The sequence below is a fragment of the Tachysurus fulvidraco genome, chromosome 3 (genome assembly GCF_022655615.1).
Source record: "Tachysurus fulvidraco isolate hzauxx_2018 chromosome 3, HZAU_PFXX_2.0, whole genome shotgun sequence".
Taxonomy (NCBI): Eukaryota; Metazoa; Chordata; class Actinopteri; order Siluriformes; family Bagridae; genus Tachysurus; species Tachysurus fulvidraco.
In genome coordinates this window covers 17,960,401-17,986,672 of record NC_062520.1, presented here as the reverse complement: position 1 = coordinate 17,986,672, position 26,272 = coordinate 17,960,401, and the positions used below count along the sequence as shown (strand labels likewise).

General features: G+C 37.9%; 2 protein-coding genes across 7 annotated transcripts in view; one reads left to right on the top strand and one right to left on the bottom strand.

Moving 5' to 3' along the window:
* ulk4 (unc-51 like kinase 4) overlaps window positions 1–14,705 on the top strand; it is an 84,802-nt gene extending 70,097 nt beyond the window's left edge. For all 4 annotated transcript variants that reach the window (XM_027149679.2, XM_047810772.1, XM_027149680.2 and 1 more), the window contains 2 exons: window positions 13,884–13,969; window positions 14,486–14,705. In XM_027149679.2, the coding sequence (XP_027005480.2) occupies window positions 13,884–13,969; window positions 14,486–14,597 (198 nt within the window). In that variant the 3' untranslated portion in view covers window positions 14,598–14,705. The remainder of the gene's footprint in view (window positions 1–13,883; window positions 13,970–14,485) is intronic.
* A 391-nt stretch (window positions 14,706–15,096) lies between these two features.
* Window positions 15,097–25,626, bottom strand: ctnnb1 (catenin (cadherin-associated protein), beta 1). 3 transcript variants are annotated; one of them, XM_027149682.2, is made up of 17 exons: window positions 25,447–25,626; window positions 22,313–22,363; window positions 21,577–21,801; window positions 20,807–21,060; window positions 20,370–20,608; window positions 19,929–20,130; window positions 19,663–19,807; window positions 19,438–19,541; window positions 19,306–19,335; window positions 18,601–18,939; window positions 18,341–18,499; window positions 18,139–18,258; window positions 17,821–17,971; window positions 17,272–17,393; window positions 16,958–17,018; window positions 16,029–16,253; window positions 15,097–15,855 (listed from the first exon to the last, which is right to left on the bottom strand). In XM_027149682.2, the coding sequence occupies exons 2-16, from the start codon at window positions 22,323–22,325 to the stop codon at window positions 16,045–16,047; spliced, it is 2,373 nt and encodes a 790-aa protein (XP_027005483.1). In that variant the 5' UTR covers window positions 22,326–22,363; window positions 25,447–25,626; the 3' UTR covers window positions 15,097–15,855; window positions 16,029–16,044. The 3 variants fall into 3 exon arrangements, with proteins under 3 accessions (XP_027005483.1, XP_027005486.1, XP_027005488.1); XM_027149685.2 differs by lacking the exon at window positions 25,447–25,626 and adding an exon at window positions 24,401–24,419; XM_027149687.2 differs by lacking the exon at window positions 19,306–19,335.
* Window positions 25,627–26,272: the final 646 nt, after the last annotated feature.

Here is a 26,272-nt window from a genome sequence, read left to right as displayed (position 1 = left end):
ATACCTAAAGTGGACTACCAATTTGTGACCCATCAACTTTACACTGTAAAGACACTGTGTACCTTTCCTAGAAATGTTCTGCCTGGAGTGTAAGGCAACAGTTTTTTGTTAGTGTTATATTCTCAGAGTGATCATCATTGTTTTAACCTATTTATATTTGCTCTGAGAACACTTTTTATTACTTAAATGAAATTAATATTCCTGAAAAAACAGCCAGTACAAGCAGTCTTGGCTTAATGTATTCACAGTTATGCTGGAAGGTAAGGCTCCAGTTATGCCATTGCTACATTTTGAGCCATTGGGTCAGAAGTGAACAGTGCTTCTACATTTGGGAGTAAACTCTTGACACTGCTGCCAGTTATCATTAATAAACATAATAGAACTAGTTGGAATGACAGTCCTGCTTGCTCATTCAACACTCAGTATTCATGCTAATGTGATGAAAAGAGCACTATCTGTCTTTTTATACTTTATTATATTCATATTCATATACATCATATTCATATTCTGTTATAATGTCCGCATCAGTTTAACAGAACCAGTATAACAACATACTAATCCATTTTGACACACCTGTTTTGGCTAGATCTTATTTTTCTTATTTTTAGCCATCACAGGCAACTTTAAGTCCAAGTAGGTGCCAATGGCATTGCCAGTAAAGTTGTGAGAACAACAGTCTGTTAAAGTTAAAGTCAGACCAATTAACCCGATAGGAACTGTTTCATTTCAAATCCAGTGGGCTAGAGTCAAAACCGGTTAATATAAAGTTACTTACAGACCTTAATGTATGTTTTCCTACATACAATGGTTGTTTATTAAACTTTGGGGAAACAATGGACATTGAACAGACTCTAGAACAATGGTCATTCACTGGCAGACCATAGTCCAGATGCAGACTCAACAAAAGTATTTCAGCAGATTGAACTGAGTACTTTATATTGTTGCAAAAAACTGCCTATAGTTTAGTGTTTAGTTTTCAAAACCAGTGTGACATCCTTATGAGACCAGCAAGTATTTACTGTGCTAGAGATTAGGTCAGAAAGGGGATTTTACATTTTATTTTTAAAGAAATGTTTATGATGTAAACATAACCTTTAAGGCAAATGGGAAGGAAAATGTAAAATTGTAACCAAATGTCCCATCTATTCTGATAGTACTCCAAGATGGTGCCACGAATGGCTGACTCTTTATGTCTGTCGGTGCGCTTTATCCACATCTATGGCTCTAGTCACAAGTGGTAATGTGAAATATCACTATAAAACAAAACAACCACTTTAACTGGTCTAATTTACAATTATAAACTACAGTGATGCTGCATTCAGTCAAGTTGCTTCTCCAAACCTTTGTAATCAAGGAATGTTATGTAACTGGACTTTTGCCAATTTTAGTTGAATATCCCTGCTCTTAAATATGATATGGAAGTCAGTCTGGTGTGAGGTAAAGACAAAGTGTCATCCATGTTTTGAATGTGTATCCAACAAACAAAAAATTCTCTTCAATATTGGATAAGTTGTGTAGCAGGAACTGTGCTGTTTGTGCTGCATGTTAGTGGGGAAGTGTGAAACATTGGGCTTTGCCCTGAAGGAAGAACAGACGATCAATAACTCAAGGCTATGTGTGTTCTCCCCCACCACACACACACACACACACACACACACACACACACACAGTTTAAAGCCAGTGCTAATTATAGTATTTATGGTATTAAATGATTGTAGACATTTTAGTATATGTGTGTGTGTGTGTGTGTGTGTGTGTGTGTGTGTGTGTGTGTGTGTGTGTGTGTGTGTGTGTGTGTGTGTGTGTGTGTGTGTGTGTGTATATATATATATATCTTAAGGGAGAAATAATAATGTGACATCCTTTTGCCAAGGGAGCAGACTGAGTTATAGCTGTGATGATCTCATCTGTGTTCAGTCATTGAATGTTTTTGGACAGTAGCTGTTGCTTCATAAGGCGCAGTGAGAGCAGTCCCTTCTCACGCTCACACATACCTTACACATTCTTCCCCTGTGTGCTCACCACAGCCTGTTTAGTTTGGTCTTTTAGAATTGTAAAAATAATCATAATAATTCAAATACCTAGACCTGTAATTGACATCGAATTTAAAGTATACTTGAGAAAAAACATTGTACTGCATTAAGTCTTAACTATTTTCCAACTTTATTTTAGATTTTAGTTAAACACAGAGGCAGTAAAGTCAGATGGGGATGGAGAGACTGTTTTAAAATGATAAACTGCTTCTTATTACACTTTTTTATTAAACTAATTATGAACCATGTGATGAACCTCCAACCCTCTCGGGTTCTCTGATCTTAGAAGCTGAGTAGATAAGTTTATGAGCTTTTGCAACTATACCCGCTATTTTGAAGGAACAATCAAACCATGCCTTATGAAACACAAGAAAATCAAAAAGACTGAACTACTGAACATGATAAGGTAATTGACTGCTGCACACTTTAATCAAGCTAAAGATGTGAGGATCTTTTTCTTATCATAAAGCATTATGGGACAAAAAGATTATAGTAGAACATTTTGTATTAAAATGTTGGTTTAAAAGTCTCAACATGACTGATATGGCTGTGAAGTTAAGGTTCGCCTATTCATTTATTCTCATGGATTTGTTATACGTCAATTTATTATATTTAAATATATATGAATTATGGCTCTAATCAGCATACTGGCATAGCCTTAAGTAGGAACATACAGGTATGATTGTGTGTTTGCTGTTACAGACCTAGTAGCTGGATATGGGGTAATGTCTCTTCACTCTTTCACCAGCTCTTTTTCTGGTTTCTTATCATGTTCATTCAAATGTTGCCAACAGTGTAAAGGCTAATATCATAATACATCTTGAACATCCATGATAAAAAGATGTTTCTTGCTTCCTCAGCCTTTGAAGTGTGTGCTTGCGTGTGTGTGCGCGCGCGTGTGTTTGTGCATGTGCCTGTTATTGCTGTGAAAAGGCTTTTAGTAACATACTTGTCATAAGAATTATGTTGGGTATAAGTATGGCATATTCTCAGTAAAGAATGGAATATTGTCATGTTCCCAGTAATGGTCCTTGTGTAATTCTGTCATCACGGTGATAATTGCACCTAAATAAGAACCTAAAAGGCGGTTATTTAAAAAAACGATTATTATCTCTTGCATATCTATCCGTCTGCCTGTTCCTTTCACCATAAAGTTTCATTGGCGTCCCTTGATCCCCTTTCTGTGTCTTGTTTATATTACGAATTTTAAATGTATGAATTATTTTATTTCCTGCAGTTGTCTGATCAGAGAAACACAACACTTGTGCAATTACAAAAGCTCTCTCCCATGACAGCTCTAATTGTCTGCATTAGACGGAGCAGAATCATAAATCTCTCACTGGTAACTTAAAATTAATCTTCTGTTAACTGAATGTATTTAGTACAAGAGTTAACTTAGCAACTAACACCTGTGATGTTTTTAAACATTTATCATATAATAATTAATGCAGTCATAAGTATAAAAAGTAAAATGAATTTGACAATGAACAACACCATAATGAACAAGTTTGCAGTTGTTAACTGGAAGAATTAAGAATTAAATATTCATTAATAATTTTTTATTGTATATTATTGTATTTTATTAACATGCTGTTTTTTCCCCTTTTAATGTTATGTTTGGTCATGGACTTCATAAATATTTATTTAATATTCTTCATAAAGTACATGGTTCATTGATGTTAACTAAAGCAATAGGTATTGTTGGTTAAGTAAGACTTAAAGTAGTAGCATTGCTTAAATAGGGTAATGCTTTACATTATGTCCTCTCATCTAGCTGTAGTTACAGCATGGCTGTCAAGGTTGCCATGTGAGTAATTAAGAGGTTAGGTCTATTTAGGTCTTCAGGGAGTATGTTGCGCTGTCAAGATCTAGTTGCTGAGAAGGAAAAGTATAGCACTGTCCATCTGTCAAACTCTATATTCTACACAGTGGCTAAGGGAATATTGATCTGGATTTAAGAACTGGTAATAATGGGGAATGCCTGTCTGTCTGTAGGCATGTGGATCAAGGTCAGGGATATGAGTGTGTATGTTGGACATTGCACATATTTAACAAATCAGGAGATGGACTGGCACTTCATTGATCTGCTATAACCTAAAGGTTTACTTTAGCGTTTACGCCTCTGAAGTTTGGGTGATTGTTTACTGTGCATTTGTATTAACTGATGCCTGGCTGTCCCTTTTCTGTCTTACACTAAAAATGTGCATGTGCAAGGTCATCTGCACTCAGTTAAAAATTAAATTATTGTACAGAACATGTCTATTCATATTAAGACATATTAAGACAGCAGATGCTAGCAAGCTAATTGCTCATGTAGCAGACGATTAAAACAACAAAAAAAGTTGTGTAAATATATCTACATTAACTACTATATATATATATATATATATATATATATATATATATATATATATATATATATATATATATATATATATATATATTAGGCAGTTTAGTGTCATGAAATTTCATCATTTCATCTATACCAATCAGCAATAACAAAAACTACTGCCAAGGCATGGGATATATTATGCAGCAAGTGAACAGTCAAAGTTGATGTCTGAGTGACTTTGACAAGGGCTTAACTGCAATGACTAGATGACTGGGTCAGTCTCCAAAATGGTGATGTTCCCAGGATGCTGTTAGTACCTGCCAAAAGTGGTCCAAGGAAGGACAACCAGTGAATCAGTGACAGTGTCATGGGCTCTCAAGGAGTAGTGATGAGTGTGAGGGTTCAAAGCTAGACTTATAGATAAAAGGGTGTCTCAATCATGATATATTAAATATATTCACACATTAATGCAAAAATAATGAGTGTGATTGTTTCTTTGTGTGATTATTTCAAGGGAAAGTGTAGTTATGTAGTAATTGTTTAATGTTTTAAGTAATTAACAAGATTGTATATGATTGGAACACAAATGCCACACTAATCATGGCATCAGCTGTTTATTTTTTGTTCATACATATTCTTAATGTCCAAAAATGTTCTTCTTGGTCCCCTCTAAAAAGGAAACACTGTTTTATGGTTCTGAGTAGAAACCTGAATTGTTTCCCAAATTGAGCTATTAAGAAACACGTTCTGGCTCAAAGCTTTTCACGGTTCATTCACAACTCTAGACGTCTGAGACAACTCTGTGTCCAAAACACTATTATTCCTCCGAATAAATGAGTCATGAGTTCACCATGGCCATCTTGTGACAATATTAGTTAGAATAGTTATATTTGCCCTTTACAAATCATTGGCACATTGCTAGGGCAAAATGATCTTGCATAAAAAAATCATTCTCTAATGGCATTATTATCACTATGTCAATGTGGTAATTTGCTCCAAATGGTCTAGCTGTTCTCCACGACATTGAAGTGAACTCATTTCTGCTACTTTTCTGGGCTCAGAGAACGAGTGTACATGTCATCTAAAGTGTGCACATTTTATGTCAAGTTTACTGAAAATGCATTCAGTGTGTGTGAAACCTGGCATACTCATCACTTTTGTGTGCATGCAACATTTATACAAGACCCCATGTCATATTAATGTTCTCAGCTCCTGCCCAGGCTCCAGGGCTACAGCAGAGCAATCAGCCTGTCAAAACTTTGAGACATGCACATGGGGTCCCTCTTACCTTGCCACTGGACATGCTAGTAGATTTTAGGTTGGATTTCTCTAGTCAGTTCAATGTCAGATTTTTTTCTCTCTTACTTCTAAGCGTGTCATTATACTGAACATTTATAAGAAACCGTAGGGTTTATATATTAGATATCTTAGCGGTCTGGGCAGCCATCCTTTTTTGTACTGTAGAAATCTTACTTAGTTAATGAGCAGAGATCTGTAAATTATCAATAAACCCTGTTTGCTGATATGTAATGTGCTAATATGAGAAGGGGAGATTCAGACACTGTTTGGGGAATGAGTGGAAGTGATCGAAGGTGAGAGAAGCATATACACTTAGAGCACACACATACAGTGCTCCCAGGACAGGGGGCGAGTGGCTGTCTGTATTGAGTACATGAATTATGCAGAGGTAGGAGGAGGACAGCAGTTCTAGCAGACACTCTCTCTCTCTCTCTCTCTCTCTCTCTCTCTCTCTCTCTCTCTCTCTCTCTCTCTCTCTCTCTCTCTCTCTCTCTCTCTCTCTCTCTCAAACACACACACACACACACACACACACACACACACACACACACACACTCAATGTGCTCACACTCCTGGGATTGAGAGCTGTGCTCATTAGCTCAGTTCTGGCCACCCCTACAGCTTGCACCCCATCACAGCATGACAGCAGCAATGGTCCTCCTCTCTCACTCTGGCTGCTATATGACAGAGTATTGACCCAGGTACGGTACCATGGGCCAGCAGGTGAGGTTCACAACCACAGATTTGCACACTGTTTCACCAGCAGTAGACAGGAGCTTGTTTTAAAGAGGATTCTATATAGTTGAGCAGTATGCTGCTGGTAAAGGATGAGCACTGAGGTTTTTGGGTTTTGACTTGTTAATTGGGTTTATATGATGTTCTGTTATGTGACTTTCCCCGATTGGCAAGTTTTACACCTTTGTTAGGCTAATATGTAGTATAGGTTCAGAAAACTGGATTTTTATTTGATTGTGGTAGTTTTTAGTATCAGATGGCAATGTTAATAAGGCTAGTAATAAAACACTTTGGCAGCACAACACCAAGGAAAGCTGCTGTAGTAGACTATAGAACATATTTATATACACATACATACACCTATCTATCTATCTATCTATCTATCTATCTATCTATCTATCTATCTATCTATCTATCTATCTATCTATCTATCTATCTATCTATCTATCTATCTATCTATCTATCTATCTATCTATCTATCTATCTATCTATCTATGAAATAAGTTGAGAAAAGCCAACTGAGATGAAATAACTTGAGCTCTGTTCATAGTTGAAGCCATTTCATGTTACTAGTGCTGCATGTTCATAACTCCAACTTTGTACAGATTGGATTTTAGCAGTCATCTGTTTCAGTGCTGTTGCTTGTTCAAGCTTAAAAGTAGAACTAATGCCACAATATTCATCCACATATTTCCAGTCTTATCTCTTCTCCATCCTATCAGCCTGATCTATTCTGCATTGTGTTAGGAGGAAAACAATGCTATCTCCACATATCTGCATTAGTGTTCATCCAACTGCTTATCAGTAGTCAGAAACAGCACAGCCACTCAAATTCTGCCACTAACTTGCTGAGCTCTTTGTGGAACAGCGTTACCACTAAATGCTGGCTCAGGTGTGAATTGGGCCCTATTTGAAGGCGATAATATCATGTGGACTAAATTTGCCATCAAACATCAGTCATCTCTGGTAGTAGAGGAGAGAGGTTTATAATTTTCAACAGTTTCTGAGCTGATTTCCGAAACAGTTTATTCAGTCACTTGCTAGAATTCCTGGGTGTAGTTCTTATTTACTGAGCCTTGTAAAATCACAGATGACTTAAATTAGAAACACTAAAATCACAAGGCTAGAAAATGAGTAATTTTTTTATTCTGTCTTCTGTCTAATGATAACTATGCTTAAAAATAGTAATCATAAAAATTCCAAAATCAAGAACCCGGTATTGACAGTTATTGACAGTAGCCTTCTAATATTTTATCAGGTTTACCTTAGATTATGGGTTTGTTTCATTCCAGAAAGATTAGATATATTTTATAAAACTATGATGCAATGAGGCTGCGAGTCAAAATAGGGTCCTTTAAGCAGAATATTATTATAAACGCTATATGATTTTCCAAGAATATTTTCCATTAATAATATTAGACAAAGTTAAGAATCAAAAACAGAAATGCAATTATGGTTGTGTATACACAACAATAATTTTAAAGCATTGTTATTGCGGAGCACCCGCAGAGATGCAGCTCTGTGCTTAGTGTGCAATTCATGTGAGTTACAGTATATGGAGCATCGGCTCATAAACTGCATGGAAGTATATTTCCTTTGTACAGAAATATGGAAGTAATGTGGTTTTGTTTTGAAGCACAGTTAGGCTAAATCTGAATTGTTCAGCTTCCTTTAGTATAATGATAATGAATGACCTTGATCTTTTTTAATCTCTTTAAGCAGGCTGTACAGGTTCTGTGTATAATATTCACACAATGCGGATATATACCACAAGTTAGAAATTTTTCAACAAAAAAAAAGAAGAAAATTATATTCTGCTTTTCCTATGCTCAAACATTTCTGGGTAGTTTCAAGTCTAGTTCGTTTGCAACCCTCCTGGCAACCCTCCTTACAATCCACAGATAACTGTTTTGAAGTAAAAACCATGCTTCAGGCTTATAATTACTGAGATGAATCCTAACAAAAACTTTAGTAAAGTTGATCATTTGAACTTAAAGTAGAAATGAAAGTCATCATAATTCTGGTAACAGGCATGTAGAAATCTGAAAATCATTATGCAGTCAATTTAAAATTATTTATACAGCCAACAATGACCTAATGTGATAAAGGTACCTTCTCTGGTACTGTAATATAAATGCTGGTATCATGTGTAAATTATTTTGTACTGACGGTCAATAATCCCTAACATAAATGATTCGGTGATTGCGGCACATGCCTCAGTACCAAGAGGAAAACTGAAATCTGTTTCTTACAAGTTTAAATACTTATCAAATTAATGAGAGTTGAGAGAAGTCTTGACTAAAAAGTTTTTGTGCTTTTTGCACTTTTAGAAATGTTTCAATAGATCTTATTTTGAATCTGTTACTGGAAAGTTTTATTATATCTCTAGAAATGACAAACTACTAAAAGATAAGAAGCTATGAAATAGAACATTTCCGGTTGTGTGATATAATAATAATAAGGAACCATCTGCATATAAGATTATTAACCAATTTTTATTCTTTTATCAAAGCATGCTTCACTTTTTTCAAACTCTGGGGGGGGGGGGGGGTAAATTTGGGCTTTTTTTTTTTTTTGATGATGAAGGGTTTGAAAGAAAGATAACTAGTTTTCATGTTCACTAAGAGCTTCTTCCGAGCTCTGATGGAGATAAAGATTTTGAGATCAAATAACAACTGCCTATTAATAAAGAGATATGAGATGCTGAGTGGTGGGAAAGAACTATGTGTATGTATGTATGTATGTATGTATGTATGTATGTGTGAGTGTGTGTGTGTGCGTGCTTGCATGTGTGTGTGTAGGGGAAAATCATTGCTCCATCAAATGTGTCACTAATGTCAAATAAACATCAGCCACAAACATTGGGTTGTGTTTTAAATAACTGGTTGCAGCTGATTCATTTGTTCCATACTGCTTAAATTTCCCAGGACCTTAACTGATGATGTGAGGTAAGATTGGAAAGACAGATTTTGGTAGATGGTTGGTGGATAAAACAGTGTCTAGAATCCTACCTAGAGCCACTCTGGGGCAGGACATTTGCTGTGTTCATTTAAAAAAAAATAATCACTTGTATTTGTTTCACTGTTCATATATCAGCTACACTGTTATTCAGCAATCTTCTCAAAATCAGACATTACTTTTCATTAGCTCACTTGTTTTCTTGTTACACCTTAATCTAAATCTTCTGATATTTGATATCCGACTATCAGACAGCGTTCTTTGTGATATGACTTCATTATTAAAAACACCTCCACATTATTCACTACTCTTGAATACACATTCTCTCAGAAATTTTTCTTCTTTTTAATTGTGAATGCTGATTAGATAAACAATCAGAGTTTTGTTGCTTTTTCTTTCTTCTACTTTTGAGATATGGTTCATTAACTTGTATGGATCTGACACATGTTACAGCCTATGCAAATCAGCATTACGTTTATGCAAATGATGCAAATCAATTTATATTTTCCTCTTTCCCTAAACGACAAAGAGCACTTATCCACACGCGAGTGCACAAGTGACAAAGGGTTTCAATTAAGCGATAGAAAACCAGACTCCCTCATCTTCCTCTCAATCCAGCCATCAACAAAGCTCTTTAATTAGTATTCATTAATTGTCATGCTGTAAAATCTATTTATGCCGTTTTTTTATCAAGCCATCAAAGAGCTCACTAATTGCCTCATAATATGAGAAATGGATCCAGTACGTGTTGGACCTGTTTTTAAAACAGCATTTCAAAGCCAACGGTCAATTTCTGTCTGGGATGCAACAATACCCACATTTAATATTGGAGACTGAACCCTGCACTTTAATTTTAAATCATGAGATGAAACTTAATGTTTATTAGCACAAATCCCATACGCACAGTAGCTGTATATTTATTCTTGCATTATTTCCTTTGGGTTCCTGCATTTTTTTTGCATTTTTTTCTTTGACATGTCTATCACGTTTACTGTTAGAACATGACTGTTTCCACTGCTGATTTGTACATTTCTAAAAGAGCAATGAGAGCTCCTATATACTTATAAAATACAACACTCCATTATATCATGACAGATTCCAGAGTTCTCGCTTCTGTTGTGAAATCACAAAATTAGGTGCTGTGTCCACGCCACATCCACACGTGAGTGAGCCAGAGAATGTTTGGCAACAAGTTAATTAAATGTCATGCCAGCCTTCTAGCACTGGCTTCAGTGTGCTGTATGAAGTGTTATCATATGATCACTGTGCTCACTTCAAATTCATTTAGTCTTGAAACAGTATGGAAAATGATTAAGGTCAATTAATGGTCAGAGAAACGAGAACTGTGTTATATGAGTCACTGATATGTAGTGTTTCACTGTGATAAGAATGAGCACGAGAGAGACAGAGGGTTAAGTGTACAGGTTAATTTCTATATCATGCACAGGAGTTCATGTAATTTATGTTCTGTAGTACCATTTCCATCAGGTTTTATACAGGACCAGAGACTCTTTGAAGCTTAGTAATATTTGTTAGAAGATTTTTTCCTATCAGATACTTCTTAATAAGATATGTAGAGGTGAATTCATCAGCTGGAACCACCTCACTGAGTTGTATAGGGCATTGAATCTCAGAGTGGAGTATGATCAGCGTAGCTGTGGATTTCATGATTTTGACTAACCAACCATTATCAGAGCTGTTCTATTTATTATGGAAGGAAAAACACAGGGCAGACTGCATACTTATAAGAAAATAATGCATGCCGGGTTGATGAGATAACAGCAATCCACTCCTCAAGTTCAATATTTTAATGTAATAGAATGGTCTAGAGCAGGAGTGTCCAATCATATCATATACGAAAATGCCGGTGTGAGTGCAGGTTTTCATTCCAACCAAGATGAAGCCACATTCTAAGTTTATCGAAAGCCAAGATCAACTGATTAAGCAAGTGGAATCAGGTTTGGATGTTGCTTGACTGGGATGAAAACCTGCACACACACTGACCCTTCCTGGTAAAGATTGGACACCCTGGTCTAGTGTGTTATTCTGTTTATTATTATTCAGTTATAGGCTTAAAACATGATATTATTAAACACAATTAGGTCTATAAATATTCTCAATTTGGCCATAATGTGGTCGGCCATTGGAAAGTTCAGTGATCTAAAGATTTATATAATGTTAATGAAAAGAAAATCAGTTCTATGCAGGCAAAGGTTAAGGAACTCCAGCATTAGATTATTCAAGTTCATAAAAATGACAAGGATTTGAGCTTTGAGGAGCTGCCAGGGATTTGTTGTGGTCAGATAAAGCTGCATAGGTGTCGAGCTCCATACACACGTGTTGCAAAACATATTTCAAGCTTGTCATCTGGGACTGCACTACATTAGCTTAACACTAGGATTTAGACTTTGTGTTCTTATAAGCAGCTTATTTTAAATCCACTATGTGTTTTCTGTAAGCATGTGCACAAGTTACCAGGTTCAGTGTCCAGATCCTCTTGTCTCTGTCTTCATGTCATACCTGGTCATGTTCATAGCAGATCCCCTACATGAACATCCATCTCAAGGGGGCAAACGGATCTAAATCTATTGTATAAATGTGCTAGACTTTTTATTACTTTGTGTGTGAAAAATTATGCTGGGAGTAGTTCTTTTCTCTTTGCATTTTTTTAATCAGCTTACTGTAGCTCTAATATACGTGTTGACTTCAGTCTCTTTCCTGAGCTTTTGATATTTGTGCTTGCCATTGCAATATCCTTCTCCCTCTGTATGCCACTCTCTATTTTTTTTCCTCCTGTATCGGGCCCCAAGTATACAACACAAAATGGTATGTTTTCAGTGATCCCTGACTCTACCTGATCAGTGTTTTGCAGTTGGATGCTGGAAATCTGTCATTAGTAACTAAGTAATAGAAGTTTAATTTCTTTCAGGCTAACAACTTCAACATAGAAATATTTTTCTCTGTACATTATAAAAAATATATTCTAAATTCTCCAATTAATTTGGATTCTGATGTTTTGGGTTTCTCTGTACAGTGTGTGTGTATGTTCTTTTCTTAAAGAGTTTATAGCAGCTTACAAGGCATGTACTCTTACCATGAGATGTTTGAGTGTGTGCTCAAAATGCACATGCATGCATTATCCTATTTAAGCAAGTCACAGTAAGAAATAACAGCATGTTCTGGAGTCTTGTGGATCAGCCAGTATCAGTCATTGCACAGCTCCAAGGTCCAAGCCTGAGCTCAGGGGTATAAGTGATTATGTGCTTTATGTTTGTGCTTGCTGTGGGTTTCCTCCCACTTTCCCAAATCATGCCTCACATCCAATGTTTCTGAGACAGGATCTGGCTTCATTATAACACTGATCAAGACGGTGTGGTTAGTCAAAGATCCAGTTGCTTGGATGGCTATTTTCCGATTTTCATTACTTTATGGCTAACGATTGATGCAAAATGTGCATGCAGGAATCTGATTATTACAAAGAACAACCGTGTGTGTGCGTGTGTGTATATATATACGCTAGAGATCGAATGAAAGCAAATGCAGTAAGAGTTGTGCACTGTATTAGGATGGAAGGGTTGAGTGGTATTGAGGACAGGAAGAAGTCGAAGCTGCGCATCTCCCCCAGGTCCATAACACTGTTGCCTAGTAACAGGTGCTTCGTGAGACAGGCTCGGGTGATGACATCAGAGATCAAAGCCACAAAGCCTCTGCACTGTCATAAGCTCTAATTACCCATTAAGTTAGTATACCCACTTATTAGTGTGGTTTTGTATGTGTGTGTATATATATATATACACATACACACACACACACATGATAGAACTAAAAAAATTCAGAAAAGAAAAATATATATCAATTTTGTGTAATGAGTACATGCTGATGAATTGATGGTCAATTTTGTGTTAACAATAACAAAATTGGTTATAGGTCTATAGTGTGGCGTTATACTGAACGTTAAATGTAACACACATCCCAGTACTCAGGTCATTGAGCTAAGGCATAGTTAGTGGATCCCTTTGAGGGCTCTTCAGAAGATAAACAACATGGATGATTATTATTAGGCCTGCCAGTCACCTAGGGCTTCATATCCACTGAATCAATAGGGGGTGTTTTATTTACACTATACTTGCCTTGGCTGTTTCATACCAAGACACTGTTTGGTAGATGTGGCTGCAAAAAGGCAAGTTTGAGAATGACCATATTTATTTTTACATTTAATTTATTTAACTGAAACACAAATTAAAGCAATATAGAGCAGTTGATTTAACCAATCTGTGTTGGTGACTTTTAGTGTATTTGGAAAGGAATCACAATCTTTAAATGCAATTTTCTCTCGTTTTACTTTAGGAAGTAACAAATTTAGACGACACTACACTCTACTTGTAGTTGAGACATTTTAGTTCAGGTAGCCTGTAGTTTATAAACTTTATATAGTAGAAAATGTCAGATTAACCATGTGATGGAAACAAAGCAAGTTGTTCTTTGTGATGGTTAAATTTTTCTTGTTTCATCTTTCCCCCACACAGATGGGTACAGTGGATGGTGCAGGCTGGGATACAGAAGGAGGTCAGAGCCTGGTGCAAGTGCTCCAAAAGCTGGCCCGTGGAAACAGGTGAGGTAGCACAGGGAAGCAAGTGTTTTTTCCCCCTCCTCCACCTTGCAGTGCTTCAACCCTTCTTTAGTTTCTCAGACATCTTGTGATTTGATCCTTTTTTGTCAGAGGCCAAGACACTTGTGATGAGGGCTTCTTCGAGCTGTTGTCTCTCCCTGAGATTGATACAGGCCTATTGTTTGGACACTCTTGGCTCCCTCCATCCCCCCACCCTTTCCTCTGCTATCCTTTTGAAGTTATCTAACCGTGCTTTAGTTGAAATGAGGAAATATGAGATGCACTGTATTACTGGCACGATCAGCTCCGGTCACCATTCTTGTAATGAATGAGTTATGTCGAAGAAAGTAGTAAAAATAACTTAGAATTAACGGTCATGTTCATTCTCAAGTGATGCAACCTGATCCTTAGGCACCCAAACTAACTTGTCCGTCTTCAGTTTAATTAAGACAAATCTTTTCTGTAATAAATGTTTAGTAGAATTCCTTTTATCTAAACTTAATGGTGTCATTTTTCTAGGTCTCAGCCGGACACTGCAGTAGGGTCACTAGCTGCTGACATTTTGAAAGGAGTTAAATGCCAAGATGGGACACAAACCAAGAGTACTACTGATCTTTCACAATGCACTTAATGTAACTTGTTTTGTATTTGTCTTTTTTTAGTGCCGGCATTTCAGTTCGATGTAATGGATACTGTTCGTTGTATAAATAAATTATTAAACACTTGGTTTTTCAAAGTCTCAGGACTCAAGAAAGATCATTCAAGCTAAATATTTGTGTTGCTGCAAATCAATACATGCACATCAATATCGACCAAGCTTTTTTTCAGCTAGAACCTTGTATATTGTCAGTACCATTCACACCCTGGGTCCTGTAGAACCCCATCCTCCACATTTGTGTTTTTTGCCTGCTCGAACACTTACTCACTCAATAAAGGGGGTAAAAGTAAGATTGAGTTGAATCTGGGGTGTTAAACAAAACACCACAATCTCAACAGGACTGAAATTCTGGGAGAACCCATACAAAGGTTGTAGATGCTCTTAAATTTTAAATTACATTTTCAAGTCATTAAAAATATGAATTTTAGGAAGCTAAATTCAGTGGTTGGTCAAATTTACTAGACAATTGAAATGAAGTTTGTCCATTATTTTATTTAGCCACATCATAACCATGTCTCCAATAAACACAGCAGGCTACAATAATAAGGGGATTGTTTCAAAACCTTCTACAACTACCATCAAAAGAACTTAAAAAAAGAAAAAGAAAGAAAAAAGTACCCCCTTGATTGCAGACCCTTTTGCGACACCGGAAACAGTGATCTTGTTAAAGCAAGAAAGCCGAGTTTTGGACCATTTCTTCCATTCTTGGTTTTATACAAAAGCTACACAATGTTACACTTGATCAGAATACAATTCAATTAGTGTTCTACACCATAAACTTGATAAAATCTTAATTGATGGAGGATTACCACTATAATTTAACACTATGCAAGAGATTTGAAAAGAATACAAAAATTACTGCAAAATAAAAGACAAGTGTCAAAGCAAGCTAATTAAGTACCATTAGACTACAGAATTTTTTTTTTTTTTTAAAAAAAAGTAATGTTAAAATTAAAAAAAAATTACAGGCAAGGCTAAGGTTTAAAATTCCATTTTATGATCCACTTCTTGAGCTTTCTTTGAGTAATCCGCCCACCGAAACTCCTCTGCGGTTAAAACACCCACCAGTGAGGACCAGAACAAAAAAAATTTACTAGCTCGTGTTCCCATAGGAAACTCAGCTTGTATTAGTGTCAGGCACTTCCAGAGAAACTAGCCCACTCTCTTGAGACCGCTCAGAAACTCTTTAGGCCAAATCACAATGCGGGTTCATTCGGATCAGACAATACAGCTATGGGACAAAAGAAAGACTGCGATTAGTCAGGAACCACACACGTCAGTGCCATCACGTCACGTTCAGATTAGTTGTGCTAACTGCATGCCTTGCATCATGATACTTAAGCAGTGACCAAATCCAAAAAGCCATTCACATTGAAAGCATGTTTGGTTGTATTAGTGCCTCACCTAAAAAGTTCTTTATTTACAGATCAGTATCAAACCAAGCAAGCTGATTGCTATCGCCTGGGGGAAGGCCATCCATCAGGTCCTGGGTGTGCCCAAGGTCAGGCAGGCCATCCACAGGGTAGTCTGTGCCAGGGTGGTGCCCACCCATATCATGCTCCATCATGGGGTCCATGCCCATGGCATCTTGTGCATACCCTCCAGGGTGGTAGGAGCGATAGCTGGGGTCTGTGGACAGGGGAAGCATGGAAAGGGAGTGGAGGGAATGGGGGCGCACACAACTAGGTTAGAAGACGCATATTAAACAGGCCACTCACAACAGCAAACCTTGTAAGCCCATATTCAGGAGTTTCAAGCTGCCACACTCAAGGTAGCTAGTTAAAGCATGCAACCAACCACAATGAGGTTATTTTTAGTCTTTTGTTTCACTGTAGGGCCAAATGGTTACAGCTGCTGCAGTGCCAGCACAGCCTTGTTAACCTGGTTATGTTCTCTTGCCATGTCGTGTGCTGCTCAAACACTCATGCACTGGTGACTGTCACATGTGATAAAATCTTGGAGCCTAATGGCCTAATAATGCAAATAGTTACCAGCATTGCTAAATTAAATGTTAAAAGAAATGAAAAGCCACTTATACACCTAATATAGATTAACTTAACCTAGATACAGATTATCTAAACCTTTGAGCTAGTATTCATCTGAAAAACAATGGCTGGTAACAGTAAAAAACTATTTACTGGAATAACGTGACTAGTCTCAAACATTTTCCTCTCCTTGTTTTTAAATTACATTTGAATTTTAAGTGTAAAAGCCCTCCAGACTTAATAATGCTCTTGCCAAAATTCCGATAATGAACAGTTTTTACCCTTGCTCAGGACAAAGTTGCCCTTCAGTGGAAAAGAAGCTTTTTGGAGGAAAAGCTGTATACTCACCATCTGGCCTGTAGCCAAGAGGTTCTCCTTGTGCTGCAATATCCAGACCCAGGTCCCCAGTCTAGAGGGGATGAGAAAATTATATCCATATAAACTTTACTTTAGCTGTTGTTGTTTTTTTTTTTGATAACTCACACTATGCTTCATCTGCTCTGAGCTATGTGTGAAAGCCTAGAAAATGACTCAACAATCATGTCAGTTTCAATGTCCCCCTTTGGACTCTATGGTATTTGGGCTTTGACTTGAGATTCATTTTACACTGATAATCTTGCATGGGGATTTGGACAGGGTTTAGCTCAGATGAGCTGCTCTACCTCATTCCAGGTCATAGGCTCAGTCCTAAACAGGGAGCTGGTGAGTTCCACAGACAGTCTCTTCTTATAGTCCTGGGGTTTATCCTCTGACATGCGGAACAACACTGCTGCAGCATATGTGGCTGTGAGGGAGAGATAGTGCCATCAGTACAGTCAGGCATTCAGTATAGCCCAGCCAGTTTCATACAGATATCTGCTAATTAGACCTACTTTTTCCCCCAAGTTTACTATACAATGAAAACTTCAAACACAGCAACAGTATGATTAAACATCATCTAAACAGTATTTGATTATTATGAACAAACATTCAACTTTTAGGGCAAAGAGTACCTTTACTCTTTTACACAAATACAATTAAGCAATATTCAAAACTAGGGAAAAATTGGTAGATGATGTGCAGATCTTAAGTGTTTGTGGTGTCCTAGTTGAACAAGTCTAACTGCCAATTTTCTGCTATATGGCAACTAGAAGTATACAATGGCAAAGTCCATCTTAATAGTCTATTCATAAGCACAGACTGAATTGGTGATTAAAAACTAAAATCCTCACCAACGCCTTCATTTCGAGAGTGAAGCAGCTCTGTGAGTGGTGCAGTTGCTCCTTCTGCCTCAATGGCCTCAGCTGCCTCCTTATCCTGGGCTAACTCGCATAGGACACCTGCAGCTACACGTTGGATGTTCTCAATGGGAGAGTACAGCAGCTAGTGGGAGAAAAGATAGTTAAAAATCCTGCAACAGAAGCTAATACAAATGTAAAATACCTTTCAGCTGTTTCACAATACTATATCTATCAAATTATATGTATAATTTACCAACATGAGCTAAACCTCAGACATACATCACAACCTGCATGAAAGATGCAACTAACCTGGACAAAGAGCGGAATTGTGTTGAGTCCTCTGATGACAATCCTGTTGTGAATATCCCTTGCAAGAATATGCAGTGCTCCAGTGCATCCTTCAACAATCTCCTCCATACGAACTCCCTCCTGCAAGAATGCAGACAGTGAGCAGAGAAGAAAACTTGCCTCTTTCCTCTACTGCTACTGAATAATAAGCCACAGGACTCACCACAAACTGTTGTTGTGTACCTCCCATGGAAGTTCGTCTCTGAGTATCTTGGTGGGCTCTAACAAGCAGTTGGACCAGTCGTGGGATGGCACCTTGTTCTCTAAGAGGGGCATGGTTGGCAGGGCACAGAGCCAAATTACGGATCAGGCCGACTGTAGCCTAGGAGCAAAACAATATTTTTTTAAATGTCTGTCAGAAGAAGGAGTGTAAGAAAATAAACTGCAGAATAATTTAAATAGCCACAAAGTGTTACATGGTACCTTTATAAGAGGCCAATGTGAAGGGGGATGGAGAAGTTTAACCACCACTGGGAGGCCATAATGTAGCCGTACTGCATTCTGTGCCATTTCAGCATCCTGATGTCTGGATGTAAGGTGGCGAAGGGCACAGATAGCAGGCTCAGTAATGTCCTCCCGGTCTCCAGCACGCAGGACTGTACGCACTAGTGCCTCTATGCCACCCACCTGGCACACCATCATTTTGTTCTTGTAGTTGTTACAGGTAAGGTTGGACAGTATGCCAGCAGCACAGGTCACAACATTGATGTCATCAGAACCTAAAAGCTGCACCAGAGTGCCCAACAAGCCTTCCATGCCCTCCTGTAGGTGAAAAGCAACAAAAATTTCTGTATTAGAAACTAATCTAAGCACACTTGAAAAAGGTAACACCAATCAAAAACATTAAGTAGTTATGGTAATATGACAATTAAAAAAAAAATACATGTATTGCATGATGTTTAATCCTATCACAACAACCACCACAAGATAAAAGACTCCACAACATTCCGCCACTATGCCAACCAGTGAGTAAAATGTGTGGCAGGCATTACAATCACATGTAGCATTTGTTCATGCGTTCATTTCATCATGGTTTTCCTTTAATGATAAACACCCTAAATTTTGGTAGGTCTGGTGTTGGCTACAACCCCATGACCCTCCACAGATAAAGGCAGGAATGACCATTACCTGCATCAGATCTACTTCAGCTAAGGAGGTCTTCTCCATGGAAAAGTGGGGAGACAAAAAGAGAGCTCTCATGTAGGAAGAACAGAGAAAAGTTTAAAAGAGGTGGAGGAACAACAAGACAAAATATTCAACCTGTTTGGTGGCAGCATCTGACAGGTTCCTTAGAGTCCATAGACAGTTCTGAACCAATCGCTGGCTGGGATCTGTAAGGTGGAGACCCAGTGCCTGCATACCACCTAAAGAGCACACAAATTAGGTTAGCAGTCTGAACAGAGTTAAGTTATTTATACAGATTCCAGTCTGTGTAAACGTTAAGCAAATGGTCAAAGAACCTTTGCAAAATGTTTGCTGACTTACCAGCCTCAACAATAGCAGGTTTGTTACTGGAACACACAGACAGCACTTTTAGCACACGACTAGTGGTCCACAACAACTTTTCATATGTATAAGTCCTCATGATGTTGACCAGAGCCTGGGGACCCCCACTGGCCAGGATGATAAGCTAAGTGAAAAGCATTAGGCAGTGTTAGCTGGAACAATAATGTGTCACAAATACAATACAATTTGAAAGGTACAGAGCCATCCAAACAATTAACATGCATTTAGCAAATTATGCATCTTACTTTGCTTTCTTGATTGCCATAAGCCAAGATCTGAAGGCAGTCTGTTGTGATTGCAAGGAATTTTACATTGGTTTTGTTCAACAATGCCACCATCTTCTGTAAACCTCCAGCCAGACGCACAGCCATTTTGGCCCCCTCCTGGTGCAGCAGCAGGTTGTGGAGAGTTGTGATGGCATAGAACAGTACAGAATCCACTGGGGAACTGCAGGCAGATCAATTATAATGAGACAAGGAACCAGACTGTGGGAAAATAAGCTTACTCAAAATGACCAGGGATTATTCATAAAGGTTCTATGAGGTATTTATTCAACATCATTTAATTTAAGTTGAAACATGCTTTATATTTTTACATATACATATTATATATATACACACACATACACACACACATATATACATATGTGTGTAGCTAAAATATCAGGGTAAAAGCTTAGGACTAACCCCAGCATTTTGACAAGAGCTGGGATGCCCCCTGATTTGAAGATAGCAAGCAACCCCTCTCTGTGGTGGGAAAGATTATGAAGGGTGCCAGCTGTGCATCGGGCCGTCTCCACATCACTAGTGTTCTGCATGGTCCTCACGATGGCAGAAACCATTTGAGGAGAGCGCATGATGGCATGGCGTGAAGCCTCTTTCTTGGAGAGCTGATGCACCATGACTGCGGCTTTATTTACCACAACCTGAAAAACAAGGATAGGAAAGCAATCAGCATTATCAATTAGAAACAGAAGGTATGGCTGCTGTTAATAATCTTTACAATAATGACAATATAATGAAAATCACAACGCAAAAGCACATACTGTATTTGAAACAGAAGTAATATTTTCCCTTCTGAAATTATATATAAATTGATAAAGATATTTATTGTTGTACAGTACCTGATCCTCATCATTTAGTAGCTTTGTGAGTTCCGGGATGGCACGTGTAGCCAGTTCTGCATCATCCTGATAGTTGATGAGATTGACCACAGCATGCTTAAGCATCTGCGAGGGTTCAGCTAGGCGCTGCACATTGGTCGGGGTTGCACTGTCAAACTGTGTGGAAGGAATCTGCATGCCCTCATCAAGTGTTTCTGGAAACATGGCTGCCCTCACTCTCTGGGCTCTGGTCATGGCGTACTGGCCATCAATGTCTACAAAAGTTGCAAGAAAACAAATAAGCTAAAGTGCTACACACATCTGCATGTTAGTTTTCATTTGATGATGTACTTTGCATTGGTTACATTAATAATGGATTGGGTAGAAAGTTCCTTTTTAAACCAAACCACTCTTATTTGTTTCTTTCTACAAAATAAATAAAATGTTTTTATTCATTAATCCTTTTTATTGTTTTAAGTGAATTTTATTATATAAATATGAAAGGGAGAGAAAGAGAAAAAGAGAGAAAAAAAAAGAAAGAGAGCACATTTGTCTTTTAACACCACACTGAATATACACAGAGTAGCAAAAAAGGCACACAAAAAAAGGCACTCAAAATTGAAGCTTGCAGAGAGCTTCAACACAGGTACAAACACTCAGTGATATAACCATTTCAGCACTAGACTAAATAACTTTTATTCATTCACAGGTTTCAACTCATCCAAAATTAAGGAAAATTTCAAAGCATCAGGGTTAATCTGCACCAATACAGTAAAAAAAAACAAACAAACCTGCCACTTGGTCTTGACTGAAGTTCTGATTGAATCCTTGCTCCCACTCATACAGCACCTGATTGTCCACATCCTCATCATCTGGATTTCCCTTACCACTGAGGGAGGGAGCAGTGGTGGTTGCTCCAGAATGGATACCCGAATCCAGGTACGACTGTTGCTGCCAATTACTAACTGCAGCTTTACGGTCTGGCTCCATTGCCATGTCGAGCTCCATCAGATCAGCTGTAATGAAAAGCACAGCACACAAAACAAGTATTCAAACAATCTGTAATTTGCCCAAATGAACAGATATCATAACATTTACTAATAGTGATTACAACTAAAGTATAAAGTCAAGTAAATTATCAGAGCTGAGAAAGTCTGTAATAAAGCATAATCAAAATTGTGAAAATGTGGTAGCTTAGTGGTTAAGGTGTTGGACTACTGATCGTAAGGTTGTGAGTTCATATTCCAGGGCCACCAAGCTGTCACTCATGGGCCCCTGAGCAAGGCCCTTAACCCTTAATTGCTCAGCTGTACAAGTGAGATAAATGTAAATTGATCTGGATAAGAGTGTCTGCCAAATGCTGTAAATGTAAATTTGTTCTTTTTTGTTCAAAAAAAGCTTTTGTTTAATTACCATTAGTACATATTACACATCAAAATTAATTATTGGAAATAAACCAAAAAACTAATGGAGTATAAACAAAATACATTTCTGAAAAATTTGGGTAGTGCTGGACATAAAACTTACACTGGGTCGCCATGTTCCTCGCTCAGCCTGCCGCCAGCACAACTTTCTAATCTGAAACAAACAGTAAATACACACACTTAATTCAGACACTCAGTGGTGATAATTCAAACACAAACTTTACTGCCTGCTCATTATATAGCAAATATCAGCACATGAGCATATTTTCAAAGAAGGATGATTTAGATCAAAATCTCTGTACAGTTATATTCATCAATAGAACAGGTCACAATGTTCATTTTACGGTCTCAGAATTTGTATAATTACCCGACAATGAAAACTAAAATTGTCTAATTTTAAACCGATCAAATGAATAACCAAACGACTCATCCTACAATGAAAGAGAGGTGTTTTCACATCACTAGTTAAGGAAGGGCTGAGCAGTCAGGCAAGGTCCACTTTGTGCCGTTAAAACAGTAAACTCCTACAGGGTCAATGTGTTCAAGCCATTTACTTCCTATTACCAATAAACAGCACTTAACACCTACTGAAACTCGATGGCATTCAGTTACATACTCCACAGGGGCCCAGTGTTGCTTGCCTCCTACAAAATTACCATAACATAAGCCACAATTGTGCATTCTCTATGAAAATAGAAAAAAGTCCCAAGTTACTGAGCAAATTTCCGTATCCTGTGTATTCATAGATTCTAAGATTGTTGTACACACAAACTTGTGTGTGTGTGTGTGTGTGTGTGTGTGTGTGTGTGTGTGTGTATATATATATATATATATATATATATATATATATATATATATATATATATATATATATATATATACACACACACACATACATACACATACACACATACATATATACATACATATATACACACACACAAACTACAGAGCCATACCTAAACTAGATCAACAGTCCTCAGCTCTACACCTACAAAAGCCTGTGTTTGATGGAGCTGCGTGTATAAAATGCTACTCGGTCTCAGACTGCTGAGAGGAAACGGCAGCAAGCAAATGGCTCAACCTGCAGGTTCCAACATCTGGAATCAATTGTGGCAATAGTCAGCAGCATGGAGGCCTTACCCACTGAGTGGCATGACTTACACTCGCACGCAATGGGGTTTGAGCCAAAAAAAAAATCTGTACAGCCTTTAACAACCGTCTTACTACAAGGCAAGCAGGATGCAGAATAGCATTTTTAAGAACAGCTAATGCTTTGTTTCTTTAGCAACACAGCTAAGCTTAACATACTGCAGCAAAAGTGGAAAAACATGAAGGTACTTGTAGCAACCTACACAAAAAAAAAAATAAAATAAAAAAATCAATATCTACTCTCATGGTTATTTTCTGCTGACTGGTCAGCATGGACAGAGCTTTTACATAGCTGTCTCTTATTAATGGGCCATTTTAATCGATGTAGTCTATGTACACCTTGCTTCCAAATCACCAGAAAGATTTCACATTAATAATACAAAAATTTGGCTAAAACACTTGATTTTCTCAGCACACAAAGAAAATTACTTCTGTAAAACAGGCCTAGTTGTGAGCTATGCTCCTGTCAGTTTAAATCCAATCCCAATTTTCCAACACGTACCAAATAATACCAAGCAGAACACCACCAACTAAGCAAATTAAAGGAAGAAGGAAAAAAAAAAAAAAAGAGTAATTCGTTTCAATAAAACAAATCCGGTTGCATTTTTCCATAAAAACATACAAAGATCCCAACCACTAGGTTCCATGTGCTATAACATACCTCTAACTCCCTGATTAAATCCCAGGACCTTCACTGGTATACAAACAGACACAAACACACTTTGCACAACTTGGCAACAAACATCAAATAATGTAGAAGAAAAAGACTGAGGTTATAAATGTAAAAACATGATTCCGCTGCAGAGTAAAAAAAATATATATTAACGTGATGAATGTTCAAGGTAAAATGATGGAAAAATAAACCTGTTGGGTAAATGGACAGGTAAAGAAAAGTACACATTTTATATATAAAAATAAAATCTCTACAATTAAGTCTTGAAATTACACATTAAACGTCAATACCAAAGAAACCCAATTTAGATGAACTCTGAAAACACACACACACACACACACACACACACACAGAGTGATTACTGACCTGCAAAGCTGAACTCAGTGTGTTTTAACAGTAATATGGGTCCCTTATTTCCCAACTAGTCCCTGCACAATGCAGACAAAAATAAGCATTTACTGCACAGTGTGTGTGTTCAGTGGAAATCCTGTGTGTTGGTCCAACTTCCGCCAGAGCCCCAGTGCTCCTGAGCTCCCACTGCTCATGGGGTCAGGTTTCACACTCAGGCTCCTCCTCGACTTCCTCCAACCACAGCGGCCAAAACTACACTTTAAACCCCTTTGTTTGTAACTGGGGGATGGTATATAGGAATGGGAATATTCTCTTTTTCTAACATTGTGCATATAAATAATTTTAAAGCCGAAACATCCCCACAATGCTGCATATGAAGAGTGTAACGCTTAGATTAAAGAAAAACAGACTTAAGAAAACTCAAACAAACACCATAAATCTGTACATGGCCCCACAAGTGAAGATGTAAAGGACAGAACATTGTTAAAGTTATGAATTCGGTGTGTAAAGTGGAGTAAGTGGAGGGATTTGTTGTGGAGGTTCAGCTCCATGTCCGCTCGGGTCAAGGCAAAGTGTGGTTCAGGGGCAAAAAGTGGCAAATACAACGTTATGGCGTAATGTTTAAACGTTCAGTCAGAACCACTGGATAAACAGTGTTCACATATTAGCTGGCTAAACACATTCACGTCAAATCTACTTTATTATAACCGTTGAAATGTTTTTGAGCAGCAGGAAAGGCGTTTTAACCCCTATAATCTACTAAACATAGCTGCTAGCAGGCGCACTAGCAGGCGAACCCGCTCGACAGGCTCGAAGCCACACCGCGTAAATAAGCACGATAATTACACACAAACACCAATAAAATATAGTGTACGTGGGTGAATCAGCCGTACAGAACGGGACACACGGGAATTTAGCCTTTTAGCTAACGCACTGCTGCGAGAACACACACACGGGACAAATCGGCTTGACTATAAAAAAGACGGAGCGGCTAAACGTTAGCTCACTAACCGACAACATTACATTACAATGACCGCTTTGCACCACGAAGCGACACGTACCTGCGTCAAAGGAGGCTTATTCCTTCTTCGGGTGTCAGTTTACAGTCAAAGATTTACGCTACAATCCGGGGGAAAAGTGTGCAAACCACCCGCAGTACACTCCACCGCCTCCGCGGAAAAAGGAGTAAGATATCCGAGCTGCTCCCGCTGCGCGCAAAGTAAGATGGCGTCAAACCATTAGAACGAGCCATTATAAAAACTCCTGCGGCCACGATATCCCGTCGCCTTGATTAAAGTAGATCCTGCTCCGTTCTTTTTTTTTTTTTCAACGATGACGAGTAGAGTAAAAATAGAGAAATAATAAACAAATAAGATGAGTTCAATATTTTTTCCTAAAATTATATCAGCCAAACATAAAAGGTTAGGGAAAAAATCCTCTAGTGACGTAGACACGCTTCACACGTGCGTAGGAACACATGTGCTGTGAGCTGTAGTGCGGCAGACGGGACGCACCCCCTCATTAAGGTTTCTGCCTGTTTCAGTGTAGACAGTGAGGCGCGTCTCCGAGTCACACTTCACGGCTAGAGGTGGGTTTATGCCACTCAAACCTATCTGTCCGTCCGAAGAACAGTGTTTTTAAAAGTTTTATATATATAGACATATATACAAACATATAAATAACGTTCAATGTAACTAGAAATGTTTTATGTTTAAGGCAGTTTTAAATTATTTTTAATAAAATAGTTTTAAAAAAATCCCTAGAATTTGTCATTCATTTACTGTTTTGTTTCCTGCTTGTTTTAGTCTATCAGACAGTAAATATATTTACCTTCCATTGCCTTCTGTTTTTCACACTATCCAGGAACAGGACTCTGATTTTGCCCTG

What these genes read in the sequence shown, in the direction of transcription:
- ctnnb1 (XM_027149682.2), bottom strand. An exon ending in ATGGCAATCAAGAAAGCAAA is followed by an intron (nt 19,808 to 19,928) that starts GTAAGATGCATA and finishes CTTTTCACTTAG; the next exon opens with CTTATCATCCTGGCCAGTGG. An exon ending in CTCTCGAAATGAAGGCGTTG is followed by an intron (nt 17,394 to 17,820) that starts GTGAGGATTTTA and finishes TCTCCCTCACAG; the next exon opens with CCACATATGCTGCAGCAGTG.